We start from the raw sequence: 17,878 nt of genomic DNA, 5'->3' as shown, positions 1-17,878 counted from the left end.
CATAGCCCCCATAGAGCCCCCATAGGAACCCCATAGAGCCCCCATAGAGCCCCCATAGGAACCCCATAGACCCCCCCCCCACCCCATAGACCCCCCCCCCGTCTAACCGGAGCGCAGGTTGGTCATGGTGGAGGGCAGCTGGAGGTGGGCGGGGCTGTGCGTGGTGACGCCGATCTCGATGGAGCCCGCCCATTTGTCCACCATGCGGTCGAGGCGCACCTGGAAGAGCTCGTTGTCCCGCAGCGCCCGCGCGCTCAGCACCACGCCGTGGTTGAAGTCGTCCGTGGCGCTGGGGTGGAGAGGGGGGTGATGGGGTACATGGCCCATAGGGCCCAGAGGCATCAGAGACACCATAGGTAACCCATAGAAGTCGTATCGACCCTATAGAGGCCATATCGACCCTGTAAACCACATATCGACCCATAGAGCCCGTATCGATCCCGTAAACCACATATCGACCCCATAGAGCCTGTATCGACCCAAAGAGCCCATATCGACCCATAGAGCCCGTATCGACCCAAAGAGCCCATATCGACCCCATAGAAGCCATATCGACCCCGTAAACCACATATCGACCCATAGAACCCATATCGACCCCATAGAGCCTGTATCGAACCAAAGAGCCCGTATCGACCCAAAGAGCCCATATCGACCCCATAAACCACATATCGACCCTATAGAGGCCATATCGACCCCATAAACCACATATCGACCCATAGAACCCGTATTGACCCCATAGAGCCTGTATCGACCCAAAAAGTCCGTATCGACCCAAAGACCCCATATCGACCCAAAGAGCCCGTATCGACCCAAAGACCCCATATCGACCCCATAGAGCCCGTATCGACCCTGTAGACCCCATATCAACCCAAACACCCCATATCGACCCTGTAAACCCCATATCAACCCAAAGACCCCATATCGACCCAAAGACCACATATCGACCCAAAGATTACATATCGACCCTACAGAGGCCATATCGACCCTATAGAGCCCATATCGACCCCGTAAACCACATATCGACCCATAGAACCCGTATCGACCCCATAGAGCCTGTATCGACCCAAAGAGCCCATATAGACCCCGTAGACCCCATATCAACCCCAAAGAGCCCATATCGACCCAAAGAGCCCATATCGACCCAAAAACCTCATATCGACCCCGTAGACCCCATATAGACCCCACAGAGCGTGTATCAACCCAAAGACCCCATATCGACCCCATAGAGCCCATATCGACCCAAAGAGCCCGTATCGACTCAAAGAACCCATATCGACCCCGTAGACCCCATATCAACCCCAAAGACCCCATATCGACCCAAAAAACTCATATCAACCCTGAAGATCCCATAGAGACCCCATAGAGTCCATATTGACCCAAAGACCCCATATCGACCCCATAGAACCCATATCGACCCATAGAGCCCATATCAACCCAAAGACCCCATATTGACCCAAAGACCACATATCGACCCCGTAGAGCCCGTATCGACCCAAAGAGCCCATATCGACCCTGTAAACCACATATCAACCCCGTAGATCCCATATAGACCCAAAGAGCCCATATCGATTCCATAGAGCCCATATCGACCCTGTAGACCCCATATCAACCCAAAGACCCCATATCGACCCAAAGACCACATATCGACCCGAAGACCACATATTGACCCCGTAGACCCCATATCGACCCCATAGAGCCCATATCGAACCAAAGACCCCATATCGACCCCATAGAGCCTGTATCGACCCAAAGAGCCCATATCAACCCAAAAACCTCATATCGACCCCGTAGACCCCATATAGACCCCACAGAGCATGTATCAACCCAAAGACCCCATATCGACCCCATAGAGCCCATATCGACTCAAAGAACCCATATTGACCCAAAGACCCCATATCGACCCCGTAGACCCCATATCGACCCAAAGACCCCATATCAACCCAAAGACCCCATATCGACCCCATAGACCCCATATCAACCCCATAGACCCCATATCCATCACATAAGCCCCATATCGACCCCAATGACCCCATATCCACCCCACAGACCACATAAACCCCATATCCACGCCATAGACCCCATATCGACCCCATAGACCCCATATCCACCCCATAGACCTCATATCCACCACAAAAGCCCCATATCGACCCCATCGACCCCATATCCACCCCACAGCCCCTATATCCACCCCATAGACCCCATATCCACCACAAAAGCCCCATATCGACCCCATCGACCCCATATCCACCCCACAGCCCCTATATCCACCCCATAGACCCCATATCCACCACAAAAGCCCCATATCGACCCCATCGACCCCATATCCACCCCACAGCCCCTATATCCACCCCATAGACCTCATATCCACCACAAAAGCCCCATATCGACCCCATCGACCCCATATCCACCCCACAGACCACATAAACCCCATATCCACGCCATAGACCCCATATCGACCCCATAGACCCCATCTCCACCCCATAGACCCCATATCCACCACAAAAGCCCCATATCGACCCCAATGACCCCATCTCCACCCCACAGCCCACATAAACCCCATATCCACGCCATAAGCCCCATAGACCCCATATCCACCCCACAGCCCCATATCCACCCCATAGACCTCATATCCACCACAAAAGCCCCATATCGACCCCATCGACCCCATATCCACCCCACAGCCCCTATATCCACCCCATAGACCTCATATCCACCACAAAAGCCCCATATCGACCCCAATGACCCCATCTCCACCCCACAGCCCACATAAACCCCATATCCACGCCATAGACCCCATAGACCCCATATCGACCCCACAGACCCCATATCCACCCCATAGACCCCATATCCACCACAAAAGCCCCATATCGACCCCATCGACCCCATATCCACCCCACAGCCCCTATATCCACCCCATAGACCTCATATCCACCACAAAAGCCCCATATCGACCCCATCGACCCCATATCCACCCCATAGACCTCATATCCACCACAAAAGCCCCATATCGACCCCATTGACCCCATATCCACCCCATAGACCTCATATCCACCACAAAAGCCCCATATCGACCCCATCGACCCCATATCCACCCCATAGACCTCATATCCACCACAAAAGCCCCATATCGACCCCATCGACCCCATATCCACCCCACAGCCCCTATATCCACCCCATAGACCTCATATCCACCCCCTGTCCCTCCCCATGCGCCCCACAGCTCCTCACTGCGGCCTCAGCGCCGTCCGGCCCTCGTTGACCACGGCCGCTTTCTGCCCGCAGTTGGGGTGGAAGAGGAGGCGCTGGGGCGGGGGGGGAGGTCCCGGTGGGGCGGGCGCCCGGGGGTGGTGGTGGGGGCCGTTGGGTGCCATGGACGAGGGGTAAGGGGGGAGGGGAGGAGGAGGGGGAGGGGAAAGGGCCCGCAGGAGGGCGTTGTTGCGGCGGAGGCGGTCGTTGGGGTTGTGGTTGTGGACGATGGTGACCTTGACGGCCATGCCGTAGAGATCCACCACGCCGTAGAGCACCGGGGGGGTCACCGCCGTCGCCACCCCTGCACGGGAGGCAAGGGGGGGTCAATGGGGGGCAATGGGGGTCAATGGGAGTCAATGGGAGTCAACGGGGGTCAATGGGGGTCAATGGGAGTCAACGGGGGTCAATGGGAGTCAATGGGAGTCAACGGGAGTCAATGGGAGTCAATGGGTGATGACGGTCAACGGGCGATGATGGCGTCAATGGGAGTCAATAGGTGATGATGGGGGTCAATGGGTGATGATGGGGGTCAATGGGAGTCAATGGGTGATGATGGGGTCAATGGGTGATGATGGGGTCAATGGGTGATGATGGGGTCAATGGGTGATGATGGGGTTCAATGGGAGATGATGGGGGCCATGCCATAGAGATCCACCACGCTGTAGAGCACCGGGGGGGTCACCGCCGTCGCCACCCCTGCACGGGAGGCAAGGGGGGGTGGGGGGCAATGGGTGATGATGGGGTCAATGGGTGATGATGGGGGTCAAGGGGTGATGATGGGGTCAATGGGCGATGATGGCGTCAATGGGTGGTGACGGCGTCAATGCGTGATGATGGGGGTCAATGGGTGATGATGGGGGTCAATGGGAGTCAACGGTTGATGATGGGGTCAATGGTTGATGATGGGGGTCAATGGGTGCTGATGGGGTCAATGGGAGATGATGGAGGTCATGCCATAGAGAACCACCACGCCGTAGAGCACCGGGGGGGTCACCGCCGTGGGTGCCATGATGGGGGTCAATGGGTGATGATGGGGGTCAATGGGAGGGTTGATGATGGGGGCAATGGGTGATGATGGGGGTCAATGGGAGTGGGTGATGGGGGGCAAAGGCGGTCAATGGGAGTCAATGGGGGTCAATGGGAGTCAATGGGAGTCAATGGGTGATGACGACGATCAACGGGCGATGATGGCATCAATGGGTGGTGACGGCGTCAATGGGTGATGATGGGGTCAATGGGTGCTGATGGGGTCAATGGGTGATGATGGGGGTCAATGGGTGATGATGGGGTCAATGGGTGATGATGGGGTCAATGGGGGCTGATGGGGGTCAATGGGTGATGATGGGGGTCAATGGGTGATGATGGGGTCAATGGGTGATGATGGGGGTCAATGGGTGATGATGGGGTAAATGGGTGGTGACGGCGTCAACGGGTAATGATGGGGGTCAGTGGGTGATGATGGGGGTCAATGGGTGCTTATGGGGTCAATGGGAGATGATGGGGGCCATGCCATAGAGATCCACCACACCGCAGAGCACCGGGGGAATCATCGCCATCGCCACCCCTGCACAGGAGGCAAGGGGGGGTTAATGGGGGGCAATGGGGGTCAATGGGGGGCAATGGCGGTCAATGGGAGTCAACGGGGGTCAATGGGGGGCAATGGGAGTCAACGGGAGTCAATGGGAGTCAATGGGTGATGACGGTCAACGGGCGATGATGGCGTCAATGGGAGTCAATGGGTGATGATGGGGTCAATGGGTGATGATGGGGGTCAATGGGTGATGATGGGGTCAATGGGTGATGATGGGGGTCAATGGGAGTCAATGGTTGATGATGGGGTCAATGGGTGATGATGGGGGTCAATGGGTGATGATGGGGTCAATGGGTGATGATGGGGTCAATGGGTGATGATGGGGGTCAATGGGTGATGATGGGGGTCAATGGCGGTCAATGGTGCTCAGTGGGTGCTGATGGGGCTCAATGGGTGCCGATGGGCTCAATGGGTGCTCATTTGCTCAATGGGTGCTGATGGGGCTCAATGGGTGCCGATGGGCTCAATGGGTGCTGACAGGCCTCAATGGGTGCCAGTGGGGCTCAATGGGTGCCAATGGGGCTCAATGGGTGCCAATGGGGCTCAATGGGTGCCGACGGGGCTCAATGAACACCCTCAAGTCCATTCGCTGTCCATGTTGGGGGCACCAAAGGGATGGGGATGCCCCCAAAAGCCACTTTTGGGGTGTCCCCGTCCCCACCCCCAAGGTGTCCATGGGGCACACCCCCCCCACCCCCCCCTCGGGGTCCCCAACGTCCCCCCAACCTTGGTCGATGCCGTTGATGTAGAAGTGTAGGGCGTTGTTGGGCTTCCGCGTGAGGCCGATGTGGTCCCCTTCCTGTGGGGCAATGGGGGGCAATGTGGATCAATGGGGGTCAATGGGGGTCAATGGGGGTCAATGGGGGACAATGGGGTCAATGGGGGACAATGGGGTCAATGGGTGCCATGGGGGGCAATGGGGGCAACGGGGACCAATGGGGGTCAATGGGATCAATGGGTGCCATGGGGGGCAATGGGGACCAATGGGGGTCAATGGGATCAATGGCATCAATGGGTGCCATGGGGGCAATGGGGATCAATGGGGGTCAATGAGTGCCATGAGGGGCAATGGGGGGCAATGGGGATCAGTGGGGGTCAATGGGTTCAATAGGGGACAATGGGGTCAATGGGTGCCATGGGGGCACAATGGGGGTCAATGGGGGTCGGGGGCGGTCAATGGGGGCAATGGGTGCCATGGGGGGCAATTGGGGGCAATGGGGGTCAATGGGGGTCAATGGGGGACAATAGGGTCAATGGGTGCCATGGGGGGGCAATGGGGGGCAATGGGGGTCAATGGGATCAATGGGGGGCAATGGGGGCAATGGGTGCCATGGGGGGGCAATGGGGATTAATGGGGGTCAATGGGACCAACGGGAGTCAATGGGGTCAATGGGTGCCATGGGGGGCAATGGGGACCAATGGGGGTCAATGGGGATCAATGGGGGTCAATGGGACCAACGGGGGGCAATGGGGTCAATGGGTGCCATGGGGGGGCAATGGGGGGCAATGGGGGCCAATGGGGCCCATGGGAGGGATGGGGGTAATGGGGACATTGGTGCAATGGGTTTCAATGGGGCCAATGGGGTATAATGGGCATCAATGGGTGCCAATGGGTGCCAATGGGTGCAATGGGTCCCAACGGGTGCCAATGGGTACAATGGGCACCAATGGGTGCCAATGGGTGCAATGGGTCCCAATGGATACAATGGGTGCCAATGGGTGTCAATGGGTGCCATGGGGTACAATAGGTCCCAATGGGCACCAATGGATACAATGGGTGCCAATGGGTGCCATGGGGTACAATAGGTCCCAATGGGTACAATGGGTGCCAATGGGTGCCAACAGGGTACAGTGGGTCCCAATGGGCACCAATGGGTCCAATGGGTCCCAATAGGCACCAGTGGGTGTCAATGGGTACAATGGGTGCCAAAGGGTTCAATGGGTCCCATTGGGTACGATGGGTGCCAATAGGATACAATGGGTACAGTGGGTCCCAATGGGGTACAGTGGGTCCCAATGGGTGCCAATAGGTACAATGGGCGCCAATGGGCGCCAATGGGTGCAAGGGGTGACAATGGGTGCCAACGGGGTACAATGGGTCCCAGTGGGTGCCAATAGGTACAATGGGTCCCAATGGGTGCCAATGGGTCCCAAATGGGTGCCAATGGGTCCCAACAGGTGCCAATGGATACAATGGGTGCCAATGGGTCCCAATGGGGTAGAATGGGTCCCAGTGGGTGCCAATAGGTACAATGGGTGCCAATGGGTGCAATGGGTCCCAAATGGGTGCCAATGGGTCCCAATGGGTGCCAATGGGTCCCAATGGGTGCCAATGGGTCCCAATGGGGTACAATGGGTCCCAGTGGGTGCCAATAGATACAATGGGTGCCAATGGGTGCAATGGGTCCCAAATGGGTGCCAATGGGTGCCAATGGGTACAATGGGTCCCAATGGGTGCCAATAGGTACAATGGGTGCCAATGGGTGCAATGGGTCCCAAATGGGTGGCAATAGGTATAATGGGTGCCAGTGGGTGCAATGGGTCCCAAATGGGTGCCAACGGGGTACTATGGGTACAATGGGTCCCAATGGGTGCCAATAAGTACGATGGGTGCCAATGGGTGCCAATGGGTCTCAACGGGTGCCAATGGGTACAATGGGTCCCAATGGGTGCCAATGGGTACAATGGGTCCCAATGGGTGCCAATGGGTACAATGGGCACCAATGGGCGCCAATGGGTGCCAATGGGTATAATGGGCACCAATGGATGCCAATGGGTCCCAATGGGTGCCAATGGGTATAATGGGTCCCAATGGGTGCCATGGGTCCCAATGGGGTACAACGAGCACCAACAGCTGAGTTTAGGGCTGGAATCTCCCCCATTGGAGCAACTCAAAGTGGGGGGGGGGGGTTGGGGGGGGAGGGGGGGTTCCCCTGTTTTTGGGGGGGGGGGGGTGGGGGGGGGGTTACCTGCAGCTCATCCAGGCTGAACTCGCAGTATTCCCGGCGCGTCCCCTTCCCATTGGTGAGGATCCCACAGCCGCTCATCATGATGGTGCCTGCAGTGGGGTGATGGGGGGCTCAATGGGGTGATGGGGGACCCCATTGGGGTGATGGGGGGGTTCCCATTGTGACAATGGGGACCCCATTGTGGTGATGGGGACCCCATTGTGTTGAAGGTGGGGGGGGTCCCCCCACTGGGTGGGGGGCACCCATGGGTGCTGACCGGAGCGCAGGTTGGTCATGGTGGCCGGGTACTCGAGGCTGTTGGGGTTATGGGCTGTGACCCCCATCTCGATGGAGCCCGACCACTTGTCCACCAGCTTGTCAATGCGGATCTGGGGGGGCAAAAGAGGGGGTCAGGGACCCCAAAACCCCCTCAAATCAACCCAAAATGACCCCAAAACCCCCTCAAATCAACCCAAAATGACCCCAAAACTCCCTCAAATCAACCCAAAATGACCCCAAAAACCCCTCAAATCAACCCAAAATGACCCCAAAACCCCCTCAAATCAACCCAAAATGACCCCAAAACCCCCTCAAATCAACCCAAAATGACCCCAAAAACCCCTCAAATCAACGCAAAATGACCCCAAAACCCCTTCAAATCAACCCAAAATGACCCCAAAACCCCCTCAAATCAACCCAAAATGACCCCAAAACTCCCTCAAATCAACCCAAAATGACCCCAAAACCCCCTCAAATCAACCCAAAATGACCCCAAAACCCCCTCAAATCAACCCAAAATGACCCCAAAACCCCTTCAAATCACCCAAAAATGATCCAAAATCACCCAAAATCACCCAAAATCACCCCAAAATGATCGAAAATGACCCCAAATCACCATAAATGGTCAAAAATGACCCCAAAATGATAGAAAATGACCCAAAATGACCCCAAATCAACCCAAAATGATCGAAAATGACCCAAAATCAACCCAAAATAACGGAAAATGACCCAAAATGATCGAAAATGACCCAAGATCAACCCAAAATGATCAAAAAGGACACTAAATCACACCAAAATGAACGAAAATGACCCAAAATCACCACAAAATCCACCCAAATGATCGAAAATGACCCAAAATGACCCAAAATGACCCAAAATCAACCCAAAATAATGGAAAATGACCCAAAATCTCCCCAAAATGATCGAAAATGACCCCAAATCACCCCAAAATGATCGAAAAGGACCCAAAATCACCCAAAATCACACCAAAATGATCGAAAATGACCCAAAATCACCACAAAATCAACCCAAAATGATTGAAAATGACCCAAAATGACCCAAAATCAACACAAAATGATCGAAAATGACCCAAAATCACACAAAAACGACCCAAAATGATCAAGTATGACCAAAATTACCCAAAATCCCCCAAAATCGCCCCAGATCGACTCACCTCGAACATCTCCCCATCCCTCAGGGGCTGGTTGGTCAACACCACCCCATTGTAGAACCCACCCAAACCCTCCAAAATCACACGAAAACGACCCAAAATCATGCAAAAACGACCCAAAATGATCAAATACGACCAAAATCACCCAAAATGCCCCAAAATCCCTCACTTCGAACATATCCCCATCCTGAAATGACCCAAAATCCCCCCAAAACGACCCCAAAATAATACAAAACCAACCCGAAACGCCCCAAAATCACACAAAATCGACCCAAAATCCCCCCAAAACGACCCAAAATGATCAAATACGACCAAAATCACTCAAAATGCCCCCAAATCCCCCAAAATTGCCCTAAATAGACCCACCTCGAACATCTTCCCATCCCTTAGGGGCCGGTTGGTCAACACCACCCCATTGTTGAACCCCCTTGAAACCCTCCAAAATCACACCAAAACGACCCAAAATCACGCAAAAACGACCAAAAAGATCAAATATAGCCAAAATCCCCCAAAATGCCCCAAAATCCCTCACCTCGAACATCTCCCCATCCCAAAACGACCCAAAATGATCAAATATGACCAAAACGACCCAAAATGCCCCAAAATCGCCCCAAATGGACCCACCTCGAACATCTCCCCATCTCTTAGAGGACGGTTGGTCAATACCACCCCATTGTTGAACCCCCCAAAACCACATGAAAACAACCCAAAATCATGCAAAAACGACCCAAAATCCCACCAAAACGACCCCAAATCCCGCGAAAACGACCCAAAATAATCAAATACGATTAAAATCACCCAAAACGACCCAAAATCGCCCCAAATCGACCCACCTCGAAGATCTCCCCATCCCATAGGGGCCGGTTGGTCAACACCACCCCATTGTTGAACCCCCTTGAAACCCCCCAAAATCACACGAAAACAACCCAAAATCCTCCCAAAACGACCCAAAATGATCAAATATGACCAAAATCACCCAAAATGCCCCAAAATTGCCCCAAATTGGACCCACCTCGAACATCTCCCCATCCCGTAGGGGCCGGTTGGTCAACACCACCCCATTGTTGAACCCCCCAAAACCACATGAAAACGACCCAAAATCCCCCGAAAACAACCCAAAATGATCAAATATGACCAAAACGACCCAAAATGCCCCAAAATCGCCCCAAAATGACCCACCTCGAACATCTCCCCATCCCGTAGGGGCTGGTTGGTCAACACCACCCCATTGTTGAACCCCCTTGAAACCCTCCAAAATTGCACCAAAACGACCCCAAATCCCGCGAATACGACCCAAAATAATCAAATATGCCCAAAATCACCCAAAATGCCCCAAAATCGCCCCAAATGGACCCACCTCGAACATCTCCCCATCCCATAGGGGCCGGTTGGTCAACACAACCCCACGGCTGAACCCCCTTGAAACCCCCCAAAATCACATGAAAACGACCCAAAATCACACAAAACCAAACCAAAACACCCAAAAATCCCACAAAATCGACCCAAAATCCCACCAAAACGACCCAAAATCCCACCAAAATCGACCCAAAATCACACCAAAACGACCCAAAATCCCACCAAAACGACCCAAAATAATCAAAAACGACTAAAATCACCCCAAACCACCCAAAATCGCCTCAAAAAGACCCACCTCGAACATCTCCCCATCTCTTAGAGACCGGTTGGTCAACACCACCCCATTGTTGAACCCCCCAAAACCACATGAAAACGACCCAAAATGATCAAATACGCCCAAAACGACCCAAAATCCCCCAAAATCGCCCCAAAATGACCCACCTCGAACATCTCCCCATCCCTTAGGGGCCGGTTGGTCAACACCACCCCATTGTTGAACCCCCTTGAAAGCCCCCAAAATCACACCAAATCCCATCAAAACGACCCCAAATCCCCCCAAAACGACCCAAAATAATCAAATACACCCAAAATCACCCAAAATGCCCCAAAATCGCCCCAAATGGACCCACCTCGAACATCTCCCCATCCCTTAGGGGCCGGTTGGTCAACACAACCCCACGGCTGAACCCCCGTGAATCCCCCCAAAATCACACAAAATCGACCAAAAATCGACCCAAAATCACACAAAACCAACCCGAAATCCCACCAAAAACCAAAATACCAAAAATACCCAAAATCATACCAAAACGACCCAAAATCCCGCGAAAACGACCCAAATTGATCAAATACGCCCAAAACTACCCAAAATGCCCAAAATCCCTCACATCGAACATCTCCCCATCCCGAAACGCCCCAAAATCCCACCAAAACGACCCAAAATCACACAAAACCAACCGAAAACGACCCAAAATCACACAAAATCGACCCAAAATCCCACCAAAATCGACCCAAAATCCCACCAAAACGACCCCAAATCCCGCGAAAACGACCCAAAATAATCAAATACACCCAAAACGACCCAAAATGCCCCAAAATCGCCCCAAAATGACCCACCTCGAACATCTCCCCATCCCGCAGGGGCCGGTTGGTCAACACAACCCCACTGCTGAACCCCCTTGAATCCCCCCAAAATCACACGAAAACGACCCAAAATCACACAAAAATGACCCAAAATGATCAAATATGACCAAAATCACCCAAAATCGACCCAAAATCACACGAAAACCCAAAACAACCCAAAATCACACAAAAATGACCCAAAATGATCAAATATGACCAAAATCACCCAAAATCCCCCCAAAACGACCCAAAATCACACAAAACCAACTCGAAACGACCCAAAATCACAAAAAATCGACTCAAAATCCCACCAAAACAACCCAAAATCCCACCAAAACGACCCCAAATCCCACCAAAACGACCCAAAATAATCAAATACACCCAAAATCACCCAAAATGCCCCAAAATCGCCCCAAATGGACCCACCTCGAACATCTCCCCATCCCTTAGGGGCCGGTTGGTCAACACAACCCCACTGCTGAACCCCCTTGAATCCCCCCAAAATCACACGAAAACGACCCAAAATCATGCAAAAACGACCCAAAATGATCAAATACGACCAAAATCACCCAAAATGCCCCAAAATCCCTCACATCGAACATCTCCCCATCCCGAAATGCCCCTAAATCCCACCAAAACGACCCAAAATCCCACCAAAACGCCCCAAAATCCCACCAAAACGACCCAAAATCACACAAAACCAACCCGAAATCCCACCAAAACGACCTAAAATACCACCAAAATCGACCCAAAATCATACCAAAACGACCCAAAATCCCGCGAAAACGACCCAAAATCACATGAAAACGACCCGAATTATCAAATATAACCAAAATCCCTCAAAATGCCCCAAAATCCCTCACATCGAACATCTCCCCATCCCGAAACGACCCAAAATCCCACCAAAACGACCCAAAATCACACAAAACCAACCGAAAACGACCCAAAATCACACAAAATCGACACAAAATCCCACCAAAATCGACCCAAAATCCCACCAGAATCGACCCCAAATCCCCCCAAAACGACCCAAATTAATCAAATACGACTAAAATCACCCGAAACGACCCAAAATCGACCCAAATGGACCCACCTCGAACATCTTCCCATCTCTTAGGGGCCGGATGGTCAACACCACCCCATTGTTGAACCCTCCCAAACCCTCCAAAATCACACGAAAACGACCCAAAATCCCACCAAAACAACCCAAAATGATCAAATACGACCAAAATCACCCAAAATGGCCCCAAATCCCTCACATCGAACATCTCCCCATCCCAAAACAACCCAAAATCCCACCAAAGCGACCCAAAATCCCACAAAACCAACCCGAAACGACCCAAAATCCCACCAAAATCGACCCAAAATCCCACCAAAACGACCCCAAATCCTACCAAAACGACCCAAAATCATGCAAAAACGACCCAAAATGATCAAATACACCCAAAATCACCCAAAATGCCCCAAAATCGCCCCAAATGGACCCACCTCGAACATCTCCCCATCCCTTAGGGGCCGGTTGGTCAACACAACCCCACTGCTGAACCCCCTTGAATCCCCCCAAAATCACACAAAATCGACCCAAAATCATGCAAAAACGACCCAAAATCCCACCAAAACGACCCCAAATCCCACAAAAACCAACCTGAAATGACCCAAAATCACAAGAAAACAACCCAAAACAACCCAAAATCACACAAAAATGACCCAAAATGATCAAATATGACCAAAATCACCCAAAATCGACCCAAAATCACACGAAAACAACCCAAAACAACCCAAAATCACACAAAAATGACCCAAAATGATCAAATATGACCAAAATCACCCAAAATCCCCCCAAAACGACCCAAAATCACACAAAACCAACTCGAAACGACCCAAAATCACACAAAATCGACTCAAAATCCCACCAAAACAACCCAAAATCCCACCAAAACGACCCCAAATCCCGCGAAAACGACCCAAAATAATCAAATACACCCAAAACGACCCAAAATGTCCCAAAATCGCCCCAAATGGACCCACCTCGAACATCTCCCCATCCCTTAGGGGCCGGTTGGTCAACACAACCCCACTGCTGAACCCCCTTGAATCCCCCCAAAATCACACAAAATCGACCCAAAATCACGCAAAAACGACCCAAAATCCCACCAAAACGACCCAAAATCCCACAAAAACCAACCTGAAATGACCCAAAATCACACGAAAACAACCCAAAACAACCCAAAATCACACAAAAATGACCCAAAATGATCAAATATGACCAAAATCACCCAAAATCGACCCAAAATCACACGAAAACAACCCAAAATCACACAAAAATGACCCAAAATGATCAAATATGACCAAAATCACCCAAAATCCCCCCAAAACGACCCAAAATCACACAAAACCAACTCGAAACGACCCAAAATCACACAAAATCGACTCAAAATCCCACCAAAACAACCCAAAATCCCACCAAAACGACCCCAAATCCCGCGAAAACGACCCAAAATAATCAAATACACCCAAAACGACCCAAAATGTCCCAAAATCGCCCCAAATGGACCCACCTCGAACATCTCCCCATCCCTTAGGGGCCGGTTGGTCAACACAACCCCACTGCTGAACCCCCTTGAATCCCCCCAAAATCACACAAAATCGACCCAAAATCACGCAAAAACGACCCAAAATCCCACCAAAACGACCCAAAATCCCACAAAAACCAACCTGAAATGACCCAAAATCACACGAAAACAACCCAAAACAACCCAAAATCACACAAAAATGACCCAAAATGATCAAATATGACCAAAATCACCCAAAATGCCCCAAAATCCCTCACCTCGAACATCTCCCCATCCCGAAACGACCCAAAATCCCACCAAAACGACCCAAAATCACACAAAATCGACCCAAAATCCCACCAAAATCGACCCCAAATCCCACCAAAACAACCCAAAATCACACCAAAACGACCCAAAATCATGCAAAAACAACCCAAAATAATCAAATATGACCAAAACGACCCAAAATGCCCCAAAATCGACCCAAATGGACCCACCTCGAACATCTCCCCATCCCGTAGGGGCCGGTTGGTCAACACCACCCCATTGTTGAACTCATCGAGGGGCCGGCGCCGCTCGGCGGTCTTGTGCCCGTTGCTGAGCTTGATGAGGGCCCCACACTTCTCATGGAACAGCAGCGCCTCATTGGTCGGCGCGGACGAAGGGGGCGGGGCTAAAGTGGAAGCCACGCCCACAAAGGGGGCGGTCTTTATTCGGCAGCGGGGGGTAATGGGAGAAGGGGGGGGGGTTCATTGGGGTGGGAAGGAGGGAAGGGGGCGGGGCTAAAGGGAAGCCACGCCCACAAAGGGGGCGACGCCCATTCAGAACTAGGGGTCAATGGAAGGGGGGTTCCCATTGGTTAGCGTGGGTGAAGGGGGCGGGGCTAAAAGGGGAAGCCACGCCCACAAAGGGGGCGACGCCCATTCATAAGCAGGGGTCAATGGAGGAGGGGTTCCCATTGGTTAATGCAGATGAAGGGGTGGGGCTAAATGGAAAGCCACGCCCACAGAGGGGGCGGTCTTCATAAGTAGGACTCAATGGAAGGGGAGGTTCCCATTGGTTAATGCAGATGAAGGGGGTGGGGCTAAAGGGAAAGCCACGCCCACCGAGGGGGCGATGATCATTCATAAGTGGGAGTCAATGGAAGGGAAGGTTCCCATTGGTTAATGCACATGAAGGGGGCGGGGCTAAGGGAAAGCCACGCCCACCGAGGGGTCAATGATCATTCATAAGTGGGAGTCAATGGAAGGAGGAGTTCCCATTGGTTAATGCAGATGAAGGGGCGGGGCTAAAGGCAAACCACGCCCACAGAGAGGCGATTGGTTAATGCAGATGAAGGGGGGCGGGGCCTAAAGGTTGTCCACGCCCACATATGGGCGTGTCCCTCAGGCCACACCCCCTTTGCCGAAGCCCCGCCCACCGCTAGAACCAATGCGCGGCACTGAAGCGCCGCCTCTTTGCGGCTGGCCACGCCCCCTCCCACCCCAAGCCTTATATGGACAAAGCCCCGCCCCTTTGGAGGGCCAGGCCCCGCCCCCTGGCACTCACTAGCCCCTGGTGGGTCCAGGCTGTCGGGGAACTTGTCCGGACGGGGCTGGGCCCGGGGGGGAGCTGGAAGCAGAGACCCACATTGAGCCCCATAGAGCCCCATAGAGATCCATAGAGACCATAGAGACCCATAGAGACCCATAGAGACCATAGAGATCCATAGAGACCCATAGAGACCCATAGAGACCCATAGAGACCCCATAGAGACCCATAGAGACCCATAGAGATCCATAGAGACCCATAGAGATCCATAGAGACCCATAGAGCCCCATAGAGCCCCATAGAGCCCCATAGAGACCCCATAGAGCCCCATAGAGACCCACATTGAGCCCCATAGAGACCCACATTGAGCCCCATAGAGATCCACATCGAGCCCCATAGAGCCCCACATTGAGCCCCATAGAGCCCCATAGAGCCCCATAGAGACCCATAGAGACCCACATTGAGCACCATAGAGCCCCATAGAGATCCACATTGAGCCCCATAGAGCCCCACATTGAGCCCCATAGAGCCCCATAGAGACCCACATTGAGCCCCATAGAGACCCATAGAGACCCATAGAGATCCATAGAGCCCCATAGAGCCCCATAGAGACCCACATTGAGCCCCATAGAGACCCACATTGAGCCCCACATTGAGCACCATAGAACCCCATTCCCCATCCTGTTCCCATCCCCACCCCATCCCATCCCTATCCCATTCCCTATCCTATTCCCATCCCCACCCCCATCCCCATCCATACCCCACCCCACCCCATCCCATCCCCACACCCCCATCCCCCCACCCCCATTGACCCCCATCCCCACCCCATCCCATCCCCCACCCCCCATCCTCCCCCATTGACCCCAATCCCCCCATCCCAATCCCCCCCACCCCATCCCCCCATTGACCCCCATTCCCCCCCTCCCCCCATCCTATTCCCATCCCCACCCCCGCACCCCCCCATTGACCCCCATCCCCCCCCATCATCCCCACCCCCATCCCCCTCCACCCCATCCCCCCATCCCCATCCCCCCCCACCCCCCCATCCCCCCCATTGACCCCAATCCCCATCCCATCCCCCCCACCCCCCCATTGACCCCCATCCCCACCCCAACCCATCCCCACCCCCCCCACCCCCATTGACCCCCATCCCCCCCATCCCCCCCCATTGACCCCCATCCCCCCCACCCCATCCCCCCATTGACCCCCATCCCCCCCATTAGACCCCACCCCCCATCCCCCCATTGACCCCATCCCCCCCATGTCCCCCATTCTCCCCCCTCATTGACCCCCATCCCCCCCACCCCATCCCCCCCCATTGACCCCCATTGACCCCCATTGACCCCCATGACCCCCATTGACCCCCATGACCCCCATTGACCCCCATCCCCCCCCACACCCCATTGATCCCACCCCATCCCCCCCCATTGACCCCCATCCTCACCCTCCCTCATCGCCACTCCCCCTCCTCCACCAGCACCAATGGCCTCGTCCTCCCCCTCGGTGGGCGTGTCCTTATCAATGGGCGTGTCCTTCCCCTCAATGGGCGTGTCCTTCCCCTCAATGGGCGTGTCCTTATCAATGGGCGTGTCCTTATCGATGGGCGTGTCCTTCTCGATGGGCGTACCCCCCCCCCTTAGCTCCTCCCCTTCCTCCCCCCCCACCACGCTCACCTCCGTGCACTTCCCGTACAGATCCACCACCGCCCACACCTTGGGGGGCAGCCCCACAGCGGCCGCCCCATAATCCCTCCCGTTGACCCACAAGTGCAGCTCCCCCCCGGCCGTCGCCTCCACCCCGACCCGATCCCCTTCACCCAGAGCATCCAGATCGGGACCGAAGTCGTCGCGCAAGGAGCGGCCGTCGCGCAGCACCGAGCACCCCGAAACCACCCAGGAGCCCCCCCGTAAGCCCGTGGCGCTGCTGGGGAAGTCCAAGGCCCAGGGGTCCAAGGCTGTGACCCCCACTTCGATGGAGCCGCTCCAGGAGTTCACCTGTGGGGTGGGATGGGGGTAGAGTGGGGTGGGATGGGGATACAGGGGGATAGAGTGGGGTAGAATGGGGTGGGATGGGGATACAGGGG

The 17,878-nt window shown here is 53.9% G+C and overlaps 1 protein-coding gene across 1 annotated transcript; it reads right to left on the bottom strand.

Annotated features, from left to right (window-relative positions):
* Positions 1-107: 107 nt before the first annotated feature.
* LOC134162513 (neuralized-like protein 4) lies at positions 108-17,789 on the bottom strand (the record flags this gene model as incomplete). Its single annotated transcript, XM_062616408.1, has 8 exons — positions 108-289; positions 3,229-3,550; positions 5,567-5,639; positions 7,810-7,898; positions 8,066-8,177; positions 14,763-14,938; positions 15,814-15,876; positions 17,240-17,789. Coding segments are annotated over 8 exons (1,567 nt in total), but the record flags the coding sequence as incomplete, so codon positions are not given.
* Between the last annotated feature and the right edge of the window lie 89 nt (positions 17,790-17,878).

Source organism: Pezoporus occidentalis, unplaced genomic scaffold (genome assembly GCF_034315485.1).
Source record: "Pezoporus occidentalis ecotype Australia unplaced genomic scaffold, CSIRO_AGI_Poc_V1 ctg1026, whole genome shotgun sequence".
Lineage (NCBI taxonomy): Eukaryota > Metazoa > Chordata > Aves > Psittaciformes > Psittacidae > Pezoporus > Pezoporus occidentalis.
The sequence above is the reverse complement of the archived record's forward strand: the minus strand, read 5'-3'. Positions and strand labels throughout refer to the sequence as shown.